This window comes from Dysidea avara, chromosome 1, assembly GCF_963678975.1.
Source record: "Dysidea avara chromosome 1, odDysAvar1.4, whole genome shotgun sequence".
NCBI lineage: Eukaryota > Metazoa > Porifera > Demospongiae > Dictyoceratida > Dysideidae > Dysidea > Dysidea avara.
This window is the reverse complement of record NC_089272.1, coordinates 55,194,872-55,210,862: the sequence shown is the minus strand read 5'-3', so window position 1 is coordinate 55,210,862 and position 15,991 is coordinate 55,194,872. Positions and strand designations below refer to the sequence as shown.

The 15,991-nt window shown below is 37.3% G+C and overlaps 2 protein-coding genes across 3 annotated transcripts in view; both read right to left on the bottom strand.

The window, feature by feature from the left end:
* LOC136236181 (uncharacterized) overlaps positions 1-12,573 on the bottom strand; it is a 179,563-nt gene extending 166,990 nt beyond the window's left edge. The window contains exons 1-6 of the mRNA XM_066026294.1: positions 11,598-12,573; positions 11,088-11,532; positions 10,486-11,038; positions 10,248-10,434; positions 9,547-10,201; positions 5,694-9,499 (exon numbers count right to left, since the gene is read on the bottom strand). Of these exons, the coding sequence (XP_065882366.1) occupies positions 9,918-10,201; positions 10,248-10,434; positions 10,486-11,038; positions 11,088-11,155 (1,092 nt within the window). The 5' untranslated portion in view covers positions 11,156-11,532; positions 11,598-12,573 and the 3' untranslated portion in view covers positions 5,694-9,499; positions 9,547-9,917. The remainder of the gene's footprint in view (positions 1-5,693; positions 9,500-9,546; positions 10,202-10,247; positions 10,435-10,485; positions 11,039-11,087; positions 11,533-11,597) is intronic.
* LOC136236119 (collagen alpha chain-like) overlaps positions 2,727-15,991 on the bottom strand; it is a 61,170-nt gene continuing 47,905 nt past the window's right edge. For both annotated transcript variants that reach the window (XM_066026229.1, XM_066026221.1), the window contains exon 17: positions 2,727-3,049. In XM_066026229.1, the coding sequence (XP_065882301.1) occupies positions 2,877-3,049 (173 nt within the window). In that variant the 3' untranslated portion in view covers positions 2,727-2,876. The remainder of the gene's footprint in view (positions 3,050-15,991) is intronic.

Here is a 15,991-nt window from a genome sequence, read left to right as displayed (position 1 = left end):
TCATGTAGAAGCCTGCAATAAACTTTGTGACATTGCCAGATGGTGAGCATTTCTGTCCAAGCCTGAATCATGTCAATACGTGCACAGATCTGAGCAAGCATCATCAATAGCTAACATATAAAAAGTGTGTCACGAAAGTGTGGCACTGAAAAGAAAAAAAGTTGTCATGGGCAGGAATCAAACCCTGGAAGTTAGGGTTACCAGTTCTATGCCCTAATGCTTGGGCTGTTTGTTCGTGGTTTTTGACAGCCAGAATGTAGCTCAAGCTTTCCTCTATACCAACACCTTCAATGCTTTATAGAAAATGAACGGAAGCAGGTAGCAATTTGTAACAGCAAACTTGGAGTTGCCAGATGGGTACTTAATTTCATTAATGTCCCGTGTTGATACATGCTTTGGTTGTCGAGTTAGCAGCATCACAAAGCTGGACAGACAGATAGCTTTTCAGCTTTATATACATATAGATACAAAAACAATATATTTAATGATTTTTAATTTTTAATATGATTTTAATAGATTGATTAGGCATGCATTGCATGTGGCATAGTTGTTTGTTTTTAGTTGTCACCAGCCTGTAGTTATTAAGCCACTTGAAATGGCTGCATACTGTATTTTACACCAGGACATTTATGCCAGGATGTTTTAGTGTCAGGATGAAAATTATTTATATATATAGCATCAAGTTTCAGAACAAGTACAACTGTAAGCTACTGTAGGTAAATTGTTTGCTGCATGCCCAATGTAGTGTAGTATAGTGTGCCTCTAAAGATGGCCTATGCACAAGTCAATGTTGAAATTAAATCTATATACTCCACTGTGAAATACAGCAATATATAGCCATCAACTTAAGTTATGGTGATTTTTGTGATTTTCATAGGGTTTCGAAAAAATGTATCTAGTTTCACATACTTCAAAATTTTTGCATGTATATACTCATTATTTTCTGAAAGGAGATAGACATGCCTAAAATTTGTAGTTGGGGTTTTGTAAATTTCTTTTTAGTTTTTGTTTTATGAAATCGTAAAGTCAGATTACTGATTTTTCTGTGAAATTTGTTGAAAATCACAATTTATAAAAGTACGCTCTGAGACACTGCAAATATGTATAACCACAAAAAAGCAAAAAATATGAAATACTAATGAGCAAAGCAACACATGAAAGGATAAAAACATTATAGAATGTATCTAGTGGCATATAGAAATAAATGCGTGGGTGAGGAAGTAAGGAGGTTTATGCCCGGTTGCACTATAATAGATGGATTGGTGAGCTTTAATGTCATTTGTGGTTGTGTACACAGAATTTGCAACTTAGGACACTCAGGGTTCCTCAATCTTTGTAAACTGCATTTGTACAGATGATCATGAAGTGTACAAAGTTAAAACCTTTTGGAAACTGTCACTGTTCTTGCTGTGTAAATTTTATATTTTTAATGGCTGGTAGCTTTGAGCTAGTGGACCAGTAGTACTGTACCCTATAGATTTTATTAATTGTTCATCCATTATTTTATACTTGTATGCAGTACTGTAAAGTTATAAACAATCGATCAATCAAACTCCATGCCTGCCCATATACACCCCTGCACATCAATAAAAGAGCTAAGACTTTGCAAATATACTCATCCAGATAGTTTTTATTGTGAACTTCCTTGCTATATAGTTCAGCAGGACAGCACTATCCCGATAACTAAACTTCTAAACATTTAATTAGACATCAAGAGCATTACATGCACACAAGCATTTCTCAGGTATACTAAGCAGTAACTACTATTTGTTGTCTAGCAGCTATATGAAACACAAGACCTCTTCCGCTACATCAGTACAAGGAGCCACAAATTAATAATTAGGATTGTCTACACTTTATTAATAATAATAGCTAATCTCATGATTTTATATCTGAAAAATAGGTATAGCACAGTGTTCAGATAAGCACATTATAGAAGAGGTTTAGCTTCATTTTGTTTGAAAGCTTTAACCATGTATGGTTGGGCATGGAATATTTGAGTGACTGTATTTTTAGAGCATTTGAGTGACTGTTGTATTAGAGTATTCTAGTAGAGAATATCGATCTTTTTAGCAAATATTCATCCCCACCCAAATCTTAGCTGTGTAGAGGTGGGGCTTAGCTCCACTTTAGTTAACACCTCAGAACAGCCTTCAGCCCCTCCCTACTTTTTGGGCACTGATGTTGTATATGCCAGTTTAGAACATTTTTTTTCTAAATTGGTAATCCTAAAGAAGAGTTCTTCCAAACCATTCGAACCCCCTGGTTACGGGCGTGACTTAATAATAGCATGTCCTACTTACTACCTCCAATCTTATTTCACTGAATCACTACAATGTCTAATAATTATTACAATACTGGGTTACTTTGACCACTCATTTATTCTATAGAGTAGTGGATGGTGTAGTCAAAGAAACACTTACAAATACTTTACTGGAAAAACAGTCTCAAACTTGCATGAAACTGCTACTCCACTCAGTACTAAAAATAATTATCATTTACCTTTTTTTACAGTATTAAACTACTCCCAAATGCTTCAATTGCATTTCTAAAAGCCTAAAGGTAAGATTTAACAGTGAAACTTTGCTGGAGAGTGATTAGTCATTTGCTACTACAGGTGTACTAGGTGTATATAACTGGACAGATTACCACGCGAACTCTCCTCTTTAATAGTCTGGATCTGCCCCTATATGGTCAAATCTGTGAATTTTCATATGCTAAAGAACTTCACTTATCATCTCATATGACTATAGTAATCAGCTCCTTAATATGGAGTCGATAAATAACAAACTATTGTACATAGCTAGTAATAACACACATAATATTAAAAGCACTACATTCAAGTACACACTGTCACATTTAGTCACCATGGCTGCTTAACACTCTGGTGGTAGATCAAAGTTCCACTCTTTATTAACACACGTACCCAAATTATAGGAGTCATCATTGCACCGAATGCGAGCATGATGTATGCAACTGTCCGGGTCGACAAAATAAGTATCTGCTTCCCAGTACTTCCCATCATGATATATTGGCTGGCAATTTCCTTCTGTAAAATAAACATACACACTAGTCAATATTAACAAGTACAAGGAAAAATTCAAGTAGTGGATATTAATACCCTACTTCTGTATCCATGACTGCATGAAATAGGGATTAGATGCCTACTAGATTATCTACAGGTGTAGGCAGCCTCCCTTGTTGCACTGCTATGATCATTAATTGCATGGACTTAACTTTTATATTTTCCTTGTACATTTGTATGTAGGCATGCATACATTACCGTATGCCGGAATGATTTAATATTCAGTGGTGGAATATTTTAGAAGAACATGATGATCTTCCAGAATGATTAATTAGAATTCACATATTTTTCATGTAGCATCACAGAAAAATTTGTAAAGGAACATCCACATTCATTGTCAGTACAAAATCAGGCAAAAAGATCTAATAGAGCAGTCACTTACCCTGTGACTGTTCTATTAAAGTATCTCAATCTTTGGTATAGTTTTATGCTTTATAAGTGGTTATACTGTGGACCCTCGCAAATCCGACCCTCTCTAATCTGGATCCTCGGATAATCCGAATGGGTCATGTAGCTAGCAAAAAAAAAATCTAATTAACACCCAGTAATAAATGCGTTTTTAGCTAGGTTAAAAAGTTTTTATTATTATTATTATTACTAGGACCGCATCACATACAACCAAGTACATACACCAACGTGAGACTATTAGGTGGTGAATGCATTATCCCCAAATCAACTCAATATGTCACAGTAGTGACAGATATAACACAATAGTGGCATCGTAACTAATGGCCACCATTAGCTAAGTGCCAGTACATCATTGGTGTGGTATAAATGGCACAGTGATGTGTACAAAGTATATGTATACAAAACATACAGGAGAGAACTATACATTATTGCAGTATTGTATGCAGCAATACATTACAGGCAACATCACCATGCAGATAAAAATTATTAGCCAATATACAGCAATGCATATCAACATCAACTAGAGCTAACTAAGGTTCATCAGTGATGTAGCAATGGCACAGTGATGGGTGACACACTATAGTTATGCATACACAACTTGCAGGAGATAGCTACACAATGCTGTAGGTGTATGCAAGCCAGATGAACCAGATAAAGGAAGACAGCCAAGCCTCTAGAGCCTAGTAGCTACGCCAGTTGAAGGCACTGAAAAAAGATTAAGCACGTATTGAATTGCCTGACACCAACACACAGAAAGTTCGCCATGCCAGCTGCACAAGACAAAATTGTTTACTTGTATTTTATATGTAACTGTAAGCTTATTGTAAAGAGCTTTAGTGGCATATGTCAGTTTAATGTTTTCTTTTATTTATTTATTTATTGATTAGCAAACACCCAACAGGGTTTTTACGCTAATGTACAAGGTACGTACACATAAGTGCCTAGTTTAAGTTACAATAACATAAGTGCCTATAATTTAAGTTACAATAATGATTAGTACTAAGTTACAATAAGTGCTAAGTTACAATAGGTGCTAGGTTACAACTAGTGCTAAATTACAGTAAGTGGTAAGTTACAATAAGTGCTAGAATTACAATGAGTACTAAATTACAGTGAGTGCTAAGTTACAATAAGTGCTAAGTTACAGTTATAAAGTAGGAGTAGTTGATTGTTTAAATGTTTCAAGATCAATGGTAGATAGATTTGGGATACATAGATCGTTCCAATGGGGAATAGTTCTGGGTAGGAATGAATAGAGATACGTGTTTACTGAAGATTGTATACGATTAAATTTCTGATCATGATGGGCTCTGGTAGCAGTTTGATTTAATGATGGCAGACAGCGATTTGGAACCAATAATAAATGATTAACTATCTTGTACAATAGGATGAGGCGTGCTTGCTTTCTGCGTTCTTGTAAAGATGGCCAATTTAGTTCATTTAACATGTCTGTGATACTGTCACGGTGGTGTCTGTTCCAAGGCTTATTTAAGACGAAACGAGCAGCTCGATGTTGAATCATTTCAAGTTTAGAAATGTCATTTTGGTGGTGTGGGTCCCAGATGGCACAACAATATTCGATAGATGGTAGCAGAAATTGTTTGTAGGCATATTCTTTGAAGTGTTTATGACAGGAATGTAAATTTCGCTTTAGGAAACCAAGTAATCGATTTGCTTTGTTGCATATGTAGCCAATGTGATCGTGCCATGAAAGTTTATTGTTCAAGTAAACTCCAAGATATTTAATCTTTTCTACTGATTTCAAGGGCACTCCATTCATTTGATATGTAAATGTTTTGGTGGTATGGTGTGTGGTAACTTGTAAGATGTTGCATTTAGATACATTAAAGTCCATCTGCCATTCATTTGCCCATTTTATAAGAGTAGTTAAGTCATCCTGCAGAATCTTCTGATCACTTGGTGAGTGTATAGGTCTATAAATTAAAATGTCATCTGCAAACAGTCGCAGCTCACTATGTATGTTTGTAGTTATGTCGTTGATATATATTAGGAAAAGGGCAGGTCCAAGAACTGAGCCTTGGGGGACACCAGATGTTATGTCACAAGACATGGAATAACGGCCTTCTATTACTACTTGCTGTGTTCTGTTGTGTAGATATGATTCAAACATTTATTTACGTGAATGAATCCACTGGCAGCTGGCATGGAGACTTGAGATGTTACAAACATAAAAACTTACTTGTAATCTTCTTGTTTACACAAGTGGCTTCTGGCTCTCCTGCACGGGCATCACTAATCTTCTTCGCGCAATATGTAAGTAATTAAGCAAGGGTGTGGTACTGGGCATTATATAGAATTACACGTATGGTCAAGTCATCAGCACAAACAGGAGCGACGATTATACGATTGTGCCTTCATTCATAGGCGAATCTATCCCCGGTTAGTTCATGTCTCTAGGCCTCGTAGTTTTCTCAAACATTAATTATTAATTATTTAATTATTTATTTATTTATGACGTAATTTTAACCGCGTTTCGTATTATTCTTAGTACTTGGTTATATAATTATTAATTAGCAAAGCCCACCAGGGGCAACACGCTAATGTCCATTACAATTACACACAATACCAATCAGATTGTTCTTAAAAGTGTCAATATCAATCCTGCCAATATCAGAGATAGGTAGTTGGTTCCATTGAATAATTGTTCGTGGTAAGAAAGAGTACTTGTAAACATCGATTCTTGTTGCAAGTGAAATAGCTTGAGGGGGTGGTTGGAACGAGTGTATGATACTGGAACTGATGGAGGTATACAATGATCAGGTACGACTATTAAGCTTCTCAAAATTTTGAATAGCAAAGTAAGTCAAGTCATTGTCCTTCTGTCTTGGAGACTAGGCCATTCAAGGTATGACAGCATATCTGTTACACTGTCGTGCTGTTGCTCACTAGACCTGAACCACAGTTGGTCACGGAAATTAGAACAAAACGAACAGCCCGATGCTGGATCATTTCAAGTTTGTATATACTTGTGTTGTGGTAGGGATCCCAGATGGCTGAACAATTAATACTCAATGGATGGTGGTAATAGTTGTTTGTAAAGATGGTCTTTAATTTCTATTGGTGCAGTGTGCAAGGTCCTCTTTAGGAAGCCAAGAAGTTGATTAGCCTTGCTGCAAATATAGTTGATATGGGGGTCCCAGGATAATCTGTGATGAAGACGGATACCTAGATAGTTATGTTCCATTATAGTATTGAGTGTTGAGGATATGGCTGAAGAAAACAAAAACGTGTGACCTTGTCAATTGAACAAAAGTTACTATATTGAAAAAGATTACTGGAGGAGCTAGTTTAAAGGTCATCTCCAGTGGAAATTTTACCTATCAATTTTATTGTTCGGAGTGGCTATTCGTACGGCAGTCACGTATGAATAGTTCTTAGGCTATTTGTACGGCAGTCACGTGAATCATAATAAACGAGCTACTAGTAGTTTGATGATTTTTGCATTCCGGAAACTACATGTGGCTTTTGGCACATAAGTTTGGTGGTGTGAACGTCGGGTACATCTTTGGCTAGAGTAAATTGTCGAATGCTTTGGTGGATTTTAAAATATCGCAGAGGATCTTAGTGATGCAATATTGACGTTTCAGCAAGCCGAATTCTTGGCCAAATTTATGCAACCCTATACACCAGATAGTCTGATGATTTTTTGGCGAGGAGGATCATTTGAATCAGTGTCGGCAACATGTGCACCAAAGAAGTACTCAGAAAGGGACCATATAGTTGTAGAACGAGTAAGCATTATCGGATTAGTGTCTAAATAATAGATCGATAAGCAACAGTCCCAACTACTGCTGCAATGTACTTGACGGGTGTCTCACTCTCAGCTATGTGTGACAAGAGTTAATTAAGTGTCTCACTTCCAGCTATGTGTGACAAGAGTTAAGTGTCTCACTTCTAGCTACGTGTGACAAGAGTTGAGTGTCTCACTTCCAGCTATGTGTAATGGGAGTTAAGTGTCTCACTTCCAGCTATATGTGTGACAGGAGTTAAGTGTCTCACTTCCAGCTATATGTGTGACAAGAGTTGAGTGTCTCACTTCCAGCTATGTATGACAAGAGTTGATGCTGCTCATCAACTCTTATGTGACCAATCTCATGACTTACAGGGCACAATTACAATCTTAAGAACTCCTCCAGACAGTATTTCAAGTTTTACTTAATGCTGTGTTATGGAAATGCTTTATAGGAGCTGCATGCATACCGTCAAGTGTTGTACACTGACTATGACCACTGGGTAGCAATCAAACCCATGTCAGATTCCAAAGTTGCATATGTCACACAACTGATGTTTGAAATAAGTTGTTGCCTTTGCTAATTCTTAATCAGCATAAATTCTTCAAGTCCATTTTGGAAAATGCAAATTGATTACTGGACTGTATATTTCTGTAATAATCTTTGTTTTGGCAGAGATCTAGCATCATGCCATTATGACCACAAGGTAATTCATGGTCATGTTATTCCTAGCTGTGATATGTAATATACATGCTTGTATTTTTGTACATTAGCTCTAGCTAGCTAGAAGTTAACTGATATTCCTGTATTAGTTTGAGTGCAACTATCTGAATATTGATTTTGTGATTATTATTATTATAATAAATTGCATGCTCTTACCGAGGCTACAATGCATAAATAGTACAAGTGAGAATGCAGTATCATTGTTCCATGCATGAAAACTCAATAAGTCAGCTGAGTGTGAATGAACTATGTCAACAGTGGCATATCCAGACTCTGGGTTGGAGGAAAAAGAGGTCACAGCCTGCTGATAATGGCAGTCCTCAACACTGCACTGCATAATTTGCTACACTGCTTCTCTGAATAGTGTGACTGCTTTATTGGAGTGATTGACTGCTTTATTACAATATCTCAATAGGTCCATCTCTAAATATCCACTGTATGTCAATCTCTGGCACTGAGGAGGCAGCTGACCATTGCCAACAAATTGTTACATCTAAGCGACCGCAGGAGTCATACCATCAGTATGAACATCACACTTTTGAATTTACAGTGTATAAATAGCTTTTTTGCTATTCATACGGACCGCCATACGAATAGCACCAAGTAATTTCATAGCTATTCATATGTGACCGTATAAACAGCACGTGAACTATTCGTACATGACTGTACTAATAGCACGTGGGCTATTCATACAGTCGCGTACAAATAGCAACGGCCTTCATTGTTTTGATATGTTTGTATAACCGTACAATGCACAAAAAAACATTTTTAATATTAACATTGTTGTTATTCAGTGAGATAATAAGCCACAAAGTTGCAAAAACGTCTCTTCCGAAGTTGTAACCACAGAACTTGTGACGTAACAATGTGATCTGTAAGAATTGTTGTGACGCGAGTTGGGTTGAAGAGTAAGGTCTGTTACCATATCTTAGAACTGTAGACGGTAAGAATAGGATGTGGTATTGCTTACCCATTTATTTTTCTCCTCCGTGAAGCGTGATCGAAGTGCGCAAATTGTACAGGTAGCGATCGAGTGTCAGTGAAAATGATGGTCACCGCTCCCACTTCCCGTAAGGAATCTTCCCAGTCTAGAGCATAGAAAGGGACTTTGTGATTACTGTCAAGAGTTGCATTGCAAAGGCAGTGGCATTGCTCCTATGGCAGAGTATAGACACAGACGAATTAAGGATATGTACTGATAAGCCACATATTTTATAAGTGTAGCTACGGTACATTTGTTATCAGTTGTTCTAGTATTGATTCAGGCAATATATGGCCACAGTGCCTTACGTAAAAAAAAACACCCAATTGCAAATGCAACTTGACAGAGAAAATGTAAGAGATTTCCATTGAGTCTAATTATATCAGTCATTATATCATCAAAATTCAGGTATTTCTGGATGCATATATTGGCTTGCTAAATGAGGAGGGGCTTTAGGTAACTGAGGTGGCTTTCTGTGCGACCCTTTATCTTCCTCTGCATTTGTTAAACATAGTTCTATTGCTTTCACCATCAATTCGTTTGCATAGTCTGTAATGAGTATGTAACAAACAAGATGAATACTTTGACCAACTTACTGTAAGTTTTTTGCACTGGGACTACTTTGAGTGTGCATTCCCCTTGCTTCAATTTTGGAAAAGTCAGCCATCTCCATTCTTTGCCATCTCTTGTGAATGCCTGTGGCCTCTTATAATTTTCATTAAAATGCATTGCAGCAATCAATAACCTGTGATATTTATCACTTCAATTTCACTGTATATTATACCATATACCTGTTCTTTACCTGCACTGCATTCCATGATAACAAAAAGCCATCAATTTAGGAGCAAAGTGGTTGATTACACTGTGATAGCTCTCAATGCTGCTGGTCTGTTGGCTAGGGGAGAGCTTTTTAATATCATATATTAATCGAGGGTTTCCAATGATATCACTGAGTTTCTACCATGCTTTAGTACCAGTTATACATGCGCAAGGTTGAGTTTAGTTTTGTTTTATTGCCTTTACCTGGTATAAACCACTTTTTATGCCTATTGCCTAGGTCATTAGTGTGGTAACAGTCTTCATGTTCATCACACAAATGATTCATCAAGGACTTCCAATGAACTGCCATTTCATTACCACTTGGAGCTGATGCTGCACACCAGTACATATGATTGGTTACACTTTTTACCCATTCATTAATAAGTTTGCAGTCCTTGTATTTTGCTGCCTGGTTTAATTTCTTCTTTACCCCTATACATAATAAACTACATACATTTCTCCAGAGCAACTACCTTACCTTTTGACACATGCCACACATCATAGCAATGTTCAATGTCTGGGTACTGCTTACTGAGAAACTTGTCAATTTGCTTATGCCTATCAGTAACCAATGTGCCCACTTGCAAAGACTTAGCATCTAAGAATTTAAGATCCCTGGATAGTCCCTCTTTCTCCATGTGATTGCTAGACGTTACTTGATTACTCTGGGAACATATCTAATCACATATGATATAAAAACAGTGTGCAAATTTTACCTTGACTAGTTCCATGTGAATAATTTTGTTGCTATCAAAATCAATAAGACTGTAAGAGCCGTACTTTGCTGAGTGTCCAGGGCTGTCAGCTCTCCCATCATCTCCTATAGACAGGGCAGTACCACGACTTTTGCACTCTGCCAACAGCTTTGTTTGATGGCTTTCCCATACTGAAACCACTGCAAGATAAAGGTAAGCTGTCTGGTGGTTGTAGAAGGTACTGTCACAAATACATGCTATTCGCATCTCATTCATTAGCCGCAATATTTTTCCAGGAGTACTACCACTGAAGAGAATGGCAGCAGAAAGCATCACATTTCCAGCTGGTGTATCCTTGATCATTGGTTGACTCATCCATATCCTTTTGTGGCCACAATGGAAACAGAGCTGTTTTACGCAGATAAATGTTCCCTTGGGTTGTGAGATGGTACCATTGCATATGTTGTGGCATGATGTACATGATGTGAATAGCTCCAATAATGATGACTTAAAGACTATGTACTTTATCTCATCTAGTGTTGATCCTGGATCCATTTGCTGCTCAATTTCATCACTAAGGTGTGGATGTAATTACTAAAGGTGTGAGACTACTGTTTGCTTACTCTGTTGTGGTATCATCCTGTGTGATCTGAAATGATGAGTCTAGATCAGTTTCCTTATGATCACCCATGTCAGTGTCTTCTGGATCAGTGGCAAATGACTCCTCAAGGGCATTTGGTACCTTTGAAAGTTTCTTCAGTGGAGGAGCAGCCAAGAAGTTACATTGTACCCCAATAGAACCAATGCCAGTCAGGTGCGTAACAGTCACAGGACTAAAGATTGATGTGGTTAGGTTTGCTGCGATTGTGTTATATTTTTACATCATTACTTGTGTGCAGGTGGCTCAGGAGTTGAGGACAGCTGGATCGATGAAGACTGTGCATCTACACTTAACAACTGAGTCGATGAAGACTGTACACTTGACAACTGGGTCAATAAAGGTTGCGCATCTAGACTTGCTTCCAGTTCTTCTGTTGTTTGAGTTGTTGACATAGCTTCTTAAAGTAGCTATATTTTATTATATTAAAATTAAATTGACATGGTGTGTATAAATTACTATATTATTTGCTTACCGCTTTTCGCTGATGCTTTTCAGCAGCTGGTCTAGGTGGTGGGGTACTGGAAAGGCAGAAACTTCTGTGCACAGGTCGTGGAAATATTGTTGGAACAGCATCAGGTTTTAATCGCTTCTTTATTGGCAATCCCATTTCTTCACAATACCATGATCCTTTGATAGCAAAGCATTCAGGCTCGAAATGCTTAGAACAGAGCAGTGAGGTTGGTGTCTGGCCATCCCAATCCTTTCGCTGGCATTTCACGGCCCTAGTCCACTTAGATCGAACGCCTTCGTCACAGGGCCAACATGAAGGCTATACCCCATTCCGCTGACCGCGTTGCAATCAGCAGCTACACACTTTCTTGGCATTAGTGGAGAACAGAAGTATATCTAAGAATCGAAACAAAGAATACTTTACCATAGGTAAAGAGAACATTATTATAAAGCGTTGTACACCCGTGATTTAGATCACGATGTGACGTATAGTGATGCTACTTCCGAAATAAAACTGCAACTTCATAGATCGTGAGCTGCTAGCTATATAATGCATGTTATGTTAAAATAATACGCACCACTCTTCATTATTATCAATAAGAAGTGTTTTAAGCAAAAACAAATTTTCCATTGGAGATGACCTTAAAGCAACATTGCTAAAGATTATGGCATTGGCAAATCAACTGTAAGTGACATTAAAAAGAATGAAGATAAGCTAAAGTGAAGAAGTGACTAGACGTATGGACAAGTGTTTCACTTGGTATGAATGTCAAGATGAGTGCGGCCTTCAAAAAGGCTCCAAGTGGCACCAAAATTTACCTGAATAGTCGTTATTAAAATTTTTACCATTAACCTACCATCACAGTCATTTCTTGGCTGCCACCTTGTATTTCACATCTTTTTTGACCATAGCCTTTTTCAGGGTTACACTTTTTTTCCAGCTTGGCTGTTTTGGATTAGATATTAAGACACACAGCAGTGTGTCTGCAGTCCAAGAAACCGGCGCACAACACCCGTGAGTATATTGACAGGAAGAACGAAAACACAATTTTTACACCTCCATAGCTCTGTGTTGCATTAATGAAACAAGACGAGTTTTGCTGTGTACATGCCCTTCAACTTCAGTACTCCACAATCCAAATTTGAGCGAAATTACTTCAAGCGTTCCCGAAATATGTGACTTCACAAATTTGCATAGCTTCTTGGTTTTTTTCTTCTTATTTTTCTTCCTCTTTTTGCACACTTACAAAAACTGCTATAAACGCAAACGCAATATCTGATTGCCTTGAAATTTGGCACATAGAAGGAGGGTATAAAGGCGCATCTCTGTACCAACTTTGGCTGGAATATGATAAACAGATAAAGAGTTATTATTGATTATTCACGAAAAATAACACTAATATGTTGTCATGCCTACAGGGTAAACCACTTATGAGGAGAAGCTGAAAATCGGTGGGTGAATAGGTTAACTACTGAACCTCAAATCTACTGTGGTTTGAAAGAAACCAAGACAAAAACCAGGAAGATACAACGAAAAACCAACAGTGTGTAACAATTATGCAATCGAGATTAGCTAATAAAAACGACTGCTTTCCACTCCTACCAGAAAAACCACTTGTGGTAATGCTTTGAAAGTTGCTGTACGGATGGAGTAATCATCTTAGAAAGGGAAAGGTTCTTCAGTGGTGTAGAAGAATCTGACTTAAAGCCAGAGTTATAACACAAAATCCAACTTGGTGTAGCAAGTGCGACTCTAATAGAGCAGTTACCCTGAAAAGAATTCAAAAAGATCAGCTAGAAACCAGCAACCTGTATAGAGATCAGCTACAAACAAATCGCCAAGTAGAGAGTTCAGCTACAAACGGACCACCCTGTAGAGAGATCAGCTAGAAGAATTTACCTTGTAGGGAGTTCAACAATATGTAGTTCAACTAGAAGAAGTTACCTTGTAGAGAGTTCAGCTACAAAGAAACCACCATGTACAGAGTATAGCTGCAAACAAATCGCTCTGTAGAAGGATCAGCTGGAAGAAGTTACCTTGTAGAGAGTTCAGCTACAAAGAAACCATCATGTAGAGAGTTCAGCTGCAAACAAATCACCTGTAGAGAGTTCAGCTGCAAACAAATCACCCTGTAGAAAATTCAGCTACAAACAAATCGTCCTGTAGAAATATCAGCTAGAAGAAGTTACCTTGTAGAAGTTACCTTGTAGAAGTTACCTTGTAGAGAGTTCAGCTACAAAGAAACCATTCTGTAAAGAGCTCAGCTGCAAAAAAATCACCCTGTAGAGAGATCAGCTAGAAGAAGTTACCTTGTAGATAGTTCAGCTACAATCAAATCACCCTGTAGAGAGATCAGCTAGAAGAAGTCACCTTGTAGCTAGCTAGAGTATTCAGTTACAAAGAAACCACCATGTAGAGAATTCTGTAATAAATATATGTTTTATATATAATTATTTTGTACATTTACTGATAAAATCTGAAATATTTAAAGTATTTAACATCTGCTTCATCTTTTCTTCTTCCTGTGGTAAAGAAAAAAGATAGGTTAAAAAAGCCGCAAAGCCAGCCTAGGCTAGGCCGGCTTTGGGGTATACAAATACAAAAAGAAGTGAAATCTAATCCAAAACAGCCAAGCTGTAAAAAAAGAGTACAGTCCTCAAAAAGGCTATGGTGAAAAAAGATGTGAAATCCAAGGTTGAGGCCAAGAAATGGCTGTGACGGTAGGTTAATGGTAAAATATTTAATAACGAGAATTCAGTTTAATTTTGTGTCAAGACCAAGTGGCACCAAAATTCACCTGAATTGTCATTATTAAAATTTTTACCATTAACCTACCATCACAGCTATTTCTTGGCTGCCACCTTGGATTTCCGATCTTTTTTCACCATAGCCTTTTTGAGGTCCACACTTTTTTTTTTACAGCTTGGCTGTTTTGGATTAGATAAACTATAACTGCAGGGAAAGGTTATGATGAAACTGTAGCTTTGATTGCTTTCTTAGAGTATTTACTTGACTGCTCTGTTAGTGTCAAATGTTTTTGGGAGGTGAAAAGTAAAGTGTTGCTTAGGTGTAATTGCATCTATGCTACTGATAAACAGAATGCAAGAGGAATTAAGTAAGGCGAACGTCCAACGGTAGTGGCTGAGTGGTAAAGGTTTTGGGCATATATGGCTAGGTGTGGAAGTCCCTGGTTTGAGCCCTAAACTACTTTTATTATTTTATTTATTTAGTATTTATTTATTATTTATTCACATTATTCATGCAGGTCTTTTCTTCTTAGTGTCTGATCTATTAAATTATCTCAATTGTGTTTGTTTCACATTTTTGGTTTTTGCTTTATATCTCCTCAAGTAATACTCTCAGTCTTTTAAATCACAATAGGTCTATACTACAATGGTTAACCTATCTGTAGACTGATTTTTAACTATTATTAGTGGTATATCCTGTACAGTGTACATAGGCATGTGACAAAAGGATCTCACTTGTATATTTTGAAAATTGCTAGTAGCTAACTTGATAAATCTGTTATCAAACTGGAAGATTAATACTCTGTATTATGCACTCTGTATTATACCCTCCAAACATGAAGAGAATCCAATTAGCTTGTGTAAGGTATGGCACATTGAAATGCACCTAACAATGTAATACCCAACCAACCCCCTCAGAAGCTTTACAGGGGGAAATGACATGAAACTGTTGCCCACTATGAGGCATTTGACAACTGCTTTCATTAGCCTCCTCTATACAATGTCCAGGGGTGGTTTTAGAGGGTTTCTGTGGTTTCCAGAAACCCCTCTGAAAGTTTCTAGATCTGCCCCTGATGTCAATTCCTTTGTTGCAATTGGGGATTTTGGTGAGGATTTGACAAACTAGACCTATTCTGTGGCATTTGACATTTGAGTCTGTCAAATTCCCACTACCAGAGGGGTGGTGAAACAATACACTGATAGATGCATAAATGTTGTGAAAGGTTACAAAATATGAAGTGAATAAGACAAACTTTGAAGGTGCATAACTTTAAAATGGCTGAACAATTTATATCAAATTTGGTATTAAAGATGTACCACCCCAAGTGAGGTTTCACAGAAAACAGTGGGCTATTTCAGTAGCATATGAGTGTGTGACGGACAAGTCAGTATTATAAAAAACAAGTTTCACATTTCTAAATTGTATCTTGGTAACTTAATGGCAGGCATGCACTTACACTAGCTACAAGCGCTTTGAGTAAAACTACTGAAAGAAAATCTACAAATACATATATACATATATACTAAAATTTGTGAAGCAGTCTGGAAAACTGAGCTTACCGCCTATTTTAAAGTATCAAGAAATGTCAGTTTAAAATATTTAGTGTGTTGTATGGTACCACTCAAACACAGCGTCATCTCGTGAGAGTGCAAGTGTTTAAAAACTTT